The sequence below is a fragment of the Callorhinus ursinus genome, unplaced genomic scaffold (assembly GCF_003265705.2).
Source record: "Callorhinus ursinus isolate GAN/ISIS: 27379988/994484 unplaced genomic scaffold, GSC_fseal_2.0 scaffold1061, whole genome shotgun sequence".
Classification (NCBI taxonomy): Eukaryota; Metazoa; Chordata; class Mammalia; order Carnivora; family Otariidae; genus Callorhinus; species Callorhinus ursinus.
Window position 1 is genome coordinate 1 of NW_027398116.1, and position 11,479 is coordinate 11,479.

General features: G+C 50.5%; 1 protein-coding gene across 1 annotated transcript; it reads left to right on the forward strand.

Annotated features, from left to right (window-relative positions):
* Positions 1-402: 402 nt before the first annotated feature.
* On the forward strand, positions 403-11,080 carry LOC112819267 (voltage-dependent N-type calcium channel subunit alpha-1B-like; the record flags this gene model as incomplete). The annotated part of the gene is made up of 5 exons (XM_073890585.1): positions 403-573; positions 856-1,020; positions 1,319-1,429; positions 1,845-1,928; positions 11,015-11,080. Coding segments are annotated over 5 exons (597 nt in total), but the record flags the coding sequence as incomplete, so codon positions are not given.
* Positions 11,081-11,479: the final 399 nt, after the last annotated feature.

An 11,479-nucleotide genomic window follows, 5' to 3' on the forward strand; every position in this document is an offset into this window, starting at 1 on the left:
CCAGGGCTTTCTAAAGGCATGTGAAGCTGGGTATGAACTGGTGAGCTGGGCCTGAGCAGGTGTGAGCCAGGAGTAAGCAGGGCAGGGCAGAACTCCTGGGCCTCCACCTGTCCTGGGGATAGGACCTCTGGTCCCTGGAGACCCTTGATGGACCTCGAAAAGCCCTGAGAACAAGCCCTATAGAGAAGGTAGTCTACCTCAGGAGACTGCGGTCCTGGGGAGTGGCCTGGGGCCCGCAGTGTTGAGCATCCCCTTCCTCTTTCCATCTCTGGGCTCAGATATGCAAACCACACCTGTGATACAGGTCTTAACTTTCCCATGGCTCTTTCCTCAGGGGTTCCCCTGACACTTGGTGTTTGCCCTTGGTGCAGGGTCCTGAAACACTCTGTGGCCGCCACCTAGGAGGAGCAGGGCCCAAGCCCTGGCTACCGCATGGAGCTGTCCATCTTCTATGTGGTCTACTTCGTGGTCTTCCCCTTCTTCTTCATCAACATCTTTGTGGCCTTGATCATCATCACCTTCCAGGTGCAGGGGGACAAGGTGATGTCTGAATGCAGCCTGGAGAAGAACGAGGTGGGTGCCTCTCTCTTCTGCCCCATGTGCACGTGTGTATTGGATGCTCTGCTGGGCTCCCCTGATGGGCAGCATGGGCAGAACCACTGGATTTCCCTTCCGCATGGGACTCGCTTACCCCCGCATAGCTGGTGGCCAGCACAGGGGCAGGAAGAGACCAAGTGTGGCTGGTCAGGGCTGCCTGTGAGGATGGAAGAGACAGCTGTGGGGTGCAGTGGGTGCTGCAGTGTGGGGTTCCCCCCAACCCCACCATGTTCTCAGTGCTCCTTTGTCCCCGGGCAGAGGGCTTGCATCGACTTCGCCATCAGCGCCAAGCCCCTGACGCGGTACATGCCCCAGGACAAGCAGTCATTCCAGTACAAGACATGGACATTTGTGGTCTCGCCTCCCTTTGAGTATTTCATCATGGCCATGATCGCCCTCAACACAGTGGTGCTAATGATGAAGGTATGTTGGCCCAGCATGGGGGACAGTGGGTGCCAGCTGGGGTGAGAGAGAGAGAGAGAGGGAACCATCGTTGAAGCTGATCACGTCCTGGTCAGCATGGGATGCCTATAGAAGCCCAGTGCCCTGGGTTCTCTGTGGGCTGAGATGGTGAGAGTGTCCTGAGAGAAAATGGGGAGAGCAGGGATGGGTATCCCTACACTGGGCAGGCGTGCAGTTCTCTCTGCTCTGGCAGGAGATCAAGGCTGGCGTGTCATGGGGCAGCCGAACCTGCAGCCAATGGCACTTTTTCCCCGTGCAGTTCTATGACGCACCATACGAATATGAGCTAATTTTGAAATGCCTGAACATTGTGTTCACATCCATGTTCTCCATGGAATGCGTGCTGAAGACCATTGCTTTTGGGGTGCTGGTAGGTGCCTTGGCTCCCTCTTGGCCTTTTGGTGGTCTGCATTCTGGCTCCCTCTCTGTAGGGGGGATCTTCAGAGACTTGTAACTTAGAGCTGGGAATTCCCCAAGCCCCCAGAGCAAATGTGACATTACGGGGGCTCCTGAGGAAGGGGCTGCTCCAATACCCTGAGCTGCCTGAGCTCTGCCCCAGGCCAGTTCCTGGAGACAGGCGGGGCCAGGATCCTCCTCTTTGGACAAACAGCTCTCAGTTCTGCACCTGCCCAGACCCACAGGTGTTTGTTTACCCAGCTGTGGTGCCCCCCCGGGTGGCCCATCTGTCCCTTTGCTCCTTTCTTGATTAGGGGTACTTCCTGCAACTCCTTGCCTGGCAGAACCCTTACCAGCCTCTAGCAGTAACTGCTCTTTTTTCTCTCCAGAACTATTTCAGAGATGCCTGGAATGTCTTTGACTTTGTCACTGTGTTGGGAAGTATTACTGATATTTTATTAACAGAGATTGCGGTAAGTAGTGTTTCCTGTCCTTCCTGCAGGGTCCCAGAATGGTTTCCTTCTAGGCAGTGCTCCTCAGTGCGCCTCCAGGTCCTGAGTGTTAGCCCCTTCTCTCTTGCCAGAGTTCCCCAGGAGCCCCTGGAAGGAAGGAGGCTCCTCTCCAGAGGTGGAGTTGGGGATTGGGGATTGTCTTGGGAAATGCTTTCTATCAGAAAAGAAAGTGGTTTCGAAAACGTCTTCTAGTCTGGTGGTCTGAGAGGCACCTGGGAGCTTCGTTGTAACAACTGACCAGGAAGACTAGAATCTTTTAAATCTGTGTTTGTGCGACAAATCTAACAACTTGGCACCAAAGTACATGAACTAAAACCAACATGAATTTAGAATATTTTAGAATATTAGTTTTGTTTTACGTGTGTGTGTGTGTGTAAATAAAATGAGATACTCATTCATATCAAAGATACACAGATTATATGTAAAAACTGACCAAGTGCTAAAATATGAAATTGTCTTGACAAATTTCAAGGAATCTGAATCATTAAGCAATATTCTTTGAGTACAATGCATTATGTCAGCATTAAATGGCAAAAAATCTCATTTCAGTCCTAAGGTGACTTCTCTAGGCGCAGACACTTAAGCTGGGGTTCTTGTACAAGTCATTTCTTAGGAAGCACTCCCGGGCAAGACCATGAGAGGGATGTTTGGGGAAATGGACGGCTAAGAGAAGGGGGATCAGAAATGGATCTGGAACCAAGTGCCGGGGTGCGTATGGGTCATCCCCGACGGGGGCTTGGAAACAGGGTGGTCACCACTCAGAGCTGCAGAGCTCATGCCCCTGTACGGATTAGTCCACAGCTAAGGGCTGCACCTGGGGGCTGCAGTTGTCAGATACCTCCAGGCCTTCTGAGTGCACCCCACATGCAGGCAAAGCAGGCTCTGGCACCACTGGGGAGGAAGGAATATCAGACTCCTTGGTAACAGGACCACACTGGAGTGCACGAGTGTCTGCTGTTACCCTGGCCCCACTCAGCTCTGCCCACGTCTCACACTGGGTTCACTTCCCTCCTTCTTCAGGATGATGCTGGTCATGATGTGTGGGAGAAGATGGTTGGTAACCAGCTAGAGCTAGTCTGGGTTAAGTTGATGTTCATTAACTTATTCTTCCTAACCCCTTTTGGGGTCCCCTGACTGGTGGCCAGCGTTCTGCCGCTCTGGTTGCTGGGCGGGATGAGGCAGCCCACACTGTCACACTATGAAGCCCAGGTCCCTGCTTGTCACACCCTTGTGTGGTTCTGGCTGCCATAGTAGTACAGTCATAATTAAGACTGGTCATAGAGCACTAGAAAGGCCCTAGTGAACCACTTGATTTCCAGATAGACTTCTTCCTACCCTATGTAATGGTGGCTCTGCCCTTCTCCATTCCCAGCATCCAGTACCCTGGCCAGCCTGGAAACTCTGCTCTGCCTGCTGATCTTACGGCATGAGGAGCACAAGTGACAGGGGCCCACCATGACTTTGGTGTTCCACAGTGGAAGCCTTCCCTACCCCTTGAGCCAGGACCTCAAGATTTGCAAAACCTAAACTTATGGAGATGATGAGAACAAAGTCTGATCTGGGTTGCTAGAGGATAGTGAGAGGGGCCACCCCTACTTCCACCCCTTGCTTTCTGGATCTGTACGACAGTTGGACACCCAGTACCATCTCTTGTTTGACAGTTCATCTTGAAGGACAATATCCAAACACTGTGAGGTACATCACCAAGCCAGCATTTAATCTGTGTCTTTAAGAGGCTTTTTCAGTGTTTTATGAGGTTTCCACCTCCTGAATGATGTTGAATATTATATGCCAGTGAATCCCGAGTTACCTGCTCCTTTTGTACCTGCTTCTGCTTGCTCAGTTTGGAGTCGATGTTATGTGGAATCCAATATGGGTGAATCCCTGTTACTAGTGTGGGCCAAGCTATTCCATGGGCAAAGACAAACCCACACCCAGAGTATGAGTGATCCCAGTAGAGACAAATCACTGCCATTTCCAGGTTAAAGAATTCTCATGTAAGCAAATTACCACCAAGTGGCTGGCTGACAGCCTAAAGCATGGTGCATTGTAGAGGCCTTGTTGACTTCTCATAGTGGGCTGGGTGTTTAGTAGTGGTCATGGCTGGATCAGACCCCCTGTTGGGCTCAGGCACAGCCTTCATCTCAGCCATCATGGTCACTCCATTCATGGATCTACTATGTGAACACTGGGGCTGGTGAGAATAGAGGCTGGCTGTCATCTATTGGGTAAACCAACTCAAGGCCTGGTTTTTAGTGCCCCTATAGCTGTGGATGCTGTGTAGTGGACACTGATGTGTAATACAAGGACCTGCATGTCGCATCCATTCCCTAGGCCCATCTGGATGTCTTTCCCCAAACTTTGTTCCCTCTGGAGCCCTGGCCAAGCTTTGGCTCTTGCCTAAGGTCCTGTAATCCATACCACAGGATTGGATCGGTGATGGAGAACTTCTTTCTCCATCCGCACCATGGCTGCTCAGGTTCACCACCTAGAACTCTGCCTCACCACTCTCTTCCAGCTCGTCTCTGTGTGGGATTCTAGTGACACCAATATATTGAGCCAATGGTTTCATGTAACAGGCTTGAGTTTTTCCTCCTGGCTTTAGTGATCATCCAATGATATGTTGTGTTAGCAGTGAGCTAATGAAGACAGGTGCAGCAAAGGTGCAAGGCCTGGGGCACTGGGCCACCTGTCATGAGACTGTGTCCTCTATTTTGAGTGTGGTAGGAAGAGGAGTGACATAATCTGGCTTTTCAGACCAAACCTCTGGCTGAGAATAGAGTGCAGTGCACAGCAGGAGCAGCTAGGCAAGTTAGGGCTTAGTTGGATTATCCCAGAAACAGACCCCGAGACAGGAGTTCAATGCAAGTCATTTATTTGGGAGGTGATCCCTGGAACACTAGAGGAACAAGGAAGTGGGCCAGGGAAGGGGGGCAGCCAATACATGGTACTATGAAGCCAGGTACCACTGTGGGTCCTCATTGGGAGCCCTGAGCCTCCATTATCCCAGCAAGGGGCGGGGTGACTGGGGTATTTTTCAGCAAGTGCTCTTAGCTACTAGTTGAAGGCTGCTGGGGAGAGGGGGCCAGAGAATGTTAATTCTCATGTCTTGGCCTGGAAAATTCTCAGGAAAAAAAAGATGTGGATGCTGACAATTGAGTATTGGGCCTGTGAGGATATGAGTGCCACTGAATGCCATAATAGGGAGCCCGGCAGAGGGTCTAAGGTGAGAGACCTTCATTCCGGATGTATTTTCCAGTAGAGCTGCAGATGGACCACATGTCTCTGTGAAAGTTGAGCAAGAATGGTGTCAAAGTCTGAGCAATTGGGAACATGGATTATCATTAATTGAAATGGGAAAGACTGTGGGTGGAACAGGTTTGTTGTGGACTGTTTATACATGTGCACTGGATGCGATTTGTACATGTTAGATTTGAGTTGCCTGTTGGCCTCCCTGAAGGAATCATCCAACAGGCCATTGGACAGATGGGCCTGGAGTTTGGAGAAGAGATTCATGCCAGTGTCATAAGATTGGGAACCATGAGCATATGAGATGATATCAGATCCATGAGACTGAATGAGATCAATAAAGGAGAGAAAAGAATGAGCTACTGAGTTCTATGATGCACCAACATTTAGTGACAAAGGCGTGGCCAGAGGGCAGAGAGGTTTTCTAAACCATTAGCAAAGGTTAGTGTGCAGAATGTGCAAGGCTTTTCTGTGAATCATTAAGAAAAACAAAAGCAACCGAATGGAAAAATGAACTGAAGGCATAATTGGGCATCTTACTAAAAGAATAAGAAACAGAAATGACCAATTAACATAGGAAAAGCTGCTCACCCTTATTTGTAATTAAAGAAATGTAAAGTGAAATGATATTGAGATGCCATTTCACACCCTCCAGTTTGTCAAACGTCAAACAGGAATTCCAGCCATGCCAATGGTTAGCGAGTGGGACAGCCAGAACCTCCACGCTACTGCTGGGGGTGTTTATTGGACAACCTTTTCAGAAGAGTGTGGCAGTCCCTAGAAAGCTGGACTTATGCATGCCTGCAGCGACTTACGCACATAAGCCAGAGGGTGTCTGGGCAGGTGACCTGGAGACACTTTCACACAGAGGGTCGTGGCTACCTTGTTCACAGTAGCAGCGGAACGCACTGATTGTTAGGGGACGTGAACGTAGTGAAGTACCGCACGCACTGGAGGGTGGTGGTCTCCACATCAAGAGGGATGCTTTTCAGAAGCAGAGTTTGCTTGCCGTCAGCACAAGTTTGCCCAAGTCCGCGAAGGCTGCATACGGTAGCGTCCCATTAAAAAGGCTAAGAAAAGTCAAGTATAACGCATTTTAAGAGTTTGTCTTAAGATAGTAAAGAAAAACAATTATTAACAAGAATTACGGGTAGCTACTACATCTGGGGAGGAGAAAGGGAGACAGGACGGGCTTCAAAAGTAATGGTAACATTCTGTTTTCTTTAAGCTGGGTGATGAATATATGGACATTTTATGATTTTTCTTTGAAAATGTGCATCCGTACACATATTTATACATATTCTTTTGTGTATGTGGTATGTTTTATGGTTTGAAAAATTAATAATCCAAATAATGCGGGGAAAGTTCTGAGCTGCCATTTTCACACAAAAACCAAGGATATTCTGTCACACCAACCATTGGTATTGTGGCATTGCCCAAGTGCTTCTCATCCAGAAATAGTTCGTACCAGTGTGGTTTTTGGGAGGAGCAAGCTGGCTGCTGATCCTTACGGGCGTCGTCCTTGGACAAAGGCATCTTTGTTCCCTGGATAAAGGGATCCAGACATTGTGCTCCTGTCTGCAAGGGCACAGCTCTGCGGGTTTCTTCATGTGTGTGCCTCCTCGCCCAAGAGGGCGGACTGATGAGCAGGCATCAAGGGTGGGGGTGGCCAGACATGCAGAGAGCACAACGCCCAGCTGTCTTGCAGGGAAACCTCCACCTCCAAAGAGGCCGACACAAAAGGCAGAGACCTTCTGTAGCGCAGGTGGCTGGAGTAGCCCAGTGTTTGTCCCTCAGCTGTTGGACACGCAAGGCCAAGGGGACTTGTGGTTGTATCAGACCTTGCTTCAAATAAGCCCTTCATGGGTGCTGCCATCGGCCCCCGATGCCTAGCAGGCCCGGTGGGAGGGCTGAGGAGCCGCTTGCCTTGGAAGCTCTGCTGTGCCCTGTCGGCTGGTGCTCTCGGAGATCAGTCCTTCACACAGTCCTGCCGAGAGGGGAAAAGATGAAAGGAAGTCGTCATGTGGATTAGTCGTGTCTTTATTTTTGTTCATTTGTATACTCACTTCAGATGTTATTTTGAGAATGTACTTTTTTTTTCCTTAGGCAAATGATGAGTGTCAGTTCCCACCACCAACTTAATCAAAATAGAATAATAGTCTTAACCAGGGTCATGTAGAGACAGCATTCCCAAGCAAGCATAAAACCGACATTGATTTCTTTGCCTGGAAATAAAAAAAATAATTGTCTGTGAGTCATCTTTGGGTTTGCATTAGAAACTGGAATGCAAATGAATGCCACCCTGTCTGCATAACCTACAGATTTCAAAAATATGTTTTGATTTGATGCATTTTAAGCCAAATATGCAAAGTTTACTAAAATCCTAAAATTTTCCAGTGAGGTATTCAAAGTTTGAGTTTTTGCTTGTGTTGATGACTCATTTTCTCTTTTGTTTTCTGTTTTTGTTCTTGATTTACCTTAACCTACCTGCTGACTCACGCCATCCAACCAACAGACAACGCGAAAACCATGTCTCCATCTGTATGTTGCGCACCTGCTGCTCAAACATCCCAATTTGTAAATAATACGCAAATATCCATCCATGAAAACATCACATATAGGAAACGGTTGGTTTCATGACTTTCAACAGTTCTTAAAACTCCTTGCTTTGCTTGCTCTCCTCCTGTTCTTCCTTCCATTTCCTGTGACCCCTCACCACTCCCTTCCTGAGCGGTGTGGTCAAAGACTGGCAGTACAACCATCCCCTCTGGCCTCTTCTTCTCGGCTCCTAGCGTCCAGCAGGGGCTTCTGAAGGCCCTCCCAGGAGCCACTGGATTCAGGAGCTGGCCTTAGGTCTAGAGAGGAGGTGTAGGGTCTTCTGAGTGAAGCAGCTAAGTACCCAGTGTTTCTTCTCGGGATCGGGCTCAGAATTGGGGAGATTTTTGTAGGACATGAGTTTGGACATGATCCTACAGAGTCCATGGGTTCTCTTGCACCGTCTTCCTTCTGCTCCCTTCCCCACCGTACAAACATACAAGGCTGGTTCTCCCTGGTGGCCTCTGACGATATCTCCTGTAACATTCTCCCTGGACATGCCCTTCCATAGGGACCCTCTCTGGGTCTCAGGGCTGGAGGGGATTGGTGATTTTGTCTTCATGATTCAAAAAGGGGTGGTGTAAGGCCTGATGGAGTGGGAAGAGGGTCTGCCTCGCGGGGACAGTGAAGCTCAGGGCTCTTGCACCCAGGCATCATTGATCCACTTGTGCACCCTTGCTCCTTGAGCTCGTGTGGAGTGCAGGTTGCATGAACTGGGGATTCCTTCCAGGCCTTCAGGGATGTTTGCGAGGAGAGCAAAGATTCCAGGAGCAGATTAAACTGAAGCTGTGACTGGAAATTCACATAAAGTAGCAAATATTTGAGATTCCTCTTACAAAATGAACATTAACGATAAAGTGTTTCACAAGTGGAGCAGAAGATCTTGAGTTGTGAGAAAATGCCATTTGATGCCACAGAAATTTTTGACTCACTCAGGCCTTTTCGTGGCCATTTCCCGTCCACTTGGGAAGAGCACCCCCCTCCCCGTGCCCTTCCTCATCCTCCAGAGCACACATCATCACCTGACATGCTGCGCATATTGGGGTATACAGAGCTCTTTTCTTCATCATTGTCCCATGGGAACAAAGCTGATTAGGAGAGCAGTTTGTTGCAGCATAGACTGTGACCCCCAGCAGATGTGCACAGGTCAATTGCTTGACCCTGACTGGAAACAGTGATGTACTGCGATGCAGGAGATGCCGATCAGGGTCTGAGGCCTGTTGATCCCCTTTGTGGGGGCCATGTTTCACAATGCCCGGCATACCTTTAAATCCCTTAAATCTCGGACTCCTCACCATCTGGGCACAATGTCCTAATGTCTCCATCTTGTGGATGAGGAAGCAAGGGGCTCAAAGGAGCCAGGGACCAGTGTACCCTCAAGGTGATTCAGCTACCACATTGAGAGGTGCGATGATGCATCTTTGGGGTGCTCTAGACATTTCCTGATGCAGAGGCAGAGGGCAATAAGGAAGGGTCTGACTTTGAAGTAGTAGGGGATGTAGTAGGTGCTCTCTGGTGTGACAGAAACCATGGACTCTGGGAGGATGGGGCAAGCTATGTCCATCTCCAAGGGGGCGAGTAGGAGGCCGAGGCCAGAGGCTACTATGCATAGCCATGGGAGGCTGCCGTGTGCTTCCTGCCCCCTGCTCTCCTGCATGCGCTCCCATGGCGTTGCCTGGCAGCTCCCGCCCTGGGCACAGCCACGGAGTCCTCTGCCTGCCACGCTGTGTTCGGAGTATCTGTGGCTGCTGTCGCCATCTGTCCTCATGGCTCTCTAGAGCTGTCTGTCTGTTGCCACCCCCACCCCTCTCCCGAATGCCCACTGGAGCCCCGAGTAAAGACATCTGGGAGGAGGGGTGAGAACTTGAGTCTCAACTAAATGTAGCAGGTGACTTGTTGAGTTTTGTGTTTATGCACTATGTGGATGGACAGTGCCTTCCCCTGCCTTGCCTTCCATCCCTTCTTTCTTACCCAGAGCCTAGATTTTCCCCAATATCTCCAGGAAACCTTCTCGTCTGTGCCAGTGGCCTGAGCAGAGCGCTTTGGGCTGGGCAAATGATAACTGTGTTATCACAGTCTTGTCCCCTCCAGACACAAGTGAGCAGGTGCTTTAGAGGCCGGGCCCTTGGAAGCTCCCTCCCGTTCCTCTGCTTTATTGTCTTGTACAAAGAGTTTCCCAGCACTGTAGAAAATTCTCCCTTCCATTTCTGTGTCCATCCTCCCAAGGTGACTGGCTCATTTGAGAACCTGGGGCCCACGGGGCAGGGGTGGAGGTCTCTTGGCCATCCTCTACCACTGAGATTCTCTTTCCCCAGCACAAGCAGGTGAGGGAGATCTAGGCAAACTGTGTGCCCTCCAGGGTCACACCTAAAGGTCCACTCCTGCCTTCTTGCTGATCTGGACCACAGTCAGCACCTCCTTGTGACTACCAGACCTCCCACCCCATGGCTCCAACATCTAGCCCTCCAACAGAGACAGTCTAGTCTTCAGCCGCCCCGGTGGGAACTGAAGAGGTAGACAAGGGCTGGGTTGGGGTCACTGTCCTTAGAAGTAAGAGTGAGCCCTGCCTCTCCACCAAAGGCCTCAGCCCAGCCTAGAGCAGATGGGCAACCCTGGAGGGAGGGCGGCCAGCTCTCCCCAGGCTCCCCATGCCTCCTGCATGTGCTCTCCTACTGCTGCTCTCATTCAACATGTCGTGTTCTTTTCTCTTCATCTGAACACTGAATCTGGTGATACGATGTGTCTAGGCCTGAGCTGCTTGCATATGTTAAAACACCAAAGTGGCAGGAAGCTGCTGTCAGGCTGCGTGTGGGCACCTGGTCTCCAAGCAGACAGAGGGTGGGAGACTGCCCAGGGCCACAAGCACCCCCACGTCATGGACACCCTTCCACAACCGTGCTCCCTGAAAGGGATGTGCCAATATCTCAAGGCGCCCCTGGGCCAAGGTGGAAGCCTCCCTCCCAGGTAATCTGTGGAGTCCAGAGTTTATTGCTCCTTTTTGTGCTTGATTTTGAACCTCTTGGATGATGGAGCAGTGCTAGATACCCTGGGATCTCTGGAGTTGAAACCATTTGCGGATTTCATAAGTGGCTTCCGTGGTGTCGGCAGCAGGATCGCCAACACTTACCCTTCCTATGGTGACTTGTCTGCAGCACCAGGAGCAGCCTCAGAAGAGATGTTTGCCTCTCTGCCTGTCTCCACAGGCCCTGCCCTACATGTGTCTGCTCATCGCCATGCTGTTCTTCATCTACGCCATCATCGGCATGCAGGTGGGTGTGCCTGATGGGACAGGGAGCAGAAGGGGGGGCCCTGTGCCCTGGGGCAGAAGGGCACTGATCATGGTCATCAAATAGTATCAATGACAGATTGGCACTTGGGGAACATTTCTACGTTTGAAGCACTTTGTGAACGTAATTCTCAGAAAGACTTTTCTACCGATAAGGACACGGAGGCTGGGCACCACGGGTTTGGGCCTGTCACCCAGAGTCCACTAGTGAGGCGTAGCTCCACTGTCTGTGGGAAAATGCTCTGCTGTGCTCCTGAGTGGAACCCCATTGGGCTGTTAGGGTGTTGATGGGCATGTTTGATTGGGTGCTGGGCCCCCATGTTGGTGGAGCATTTGAACACATCTGCCTGGTGCTGAGTGGCCTGCAAAGCACCCGCTGGTC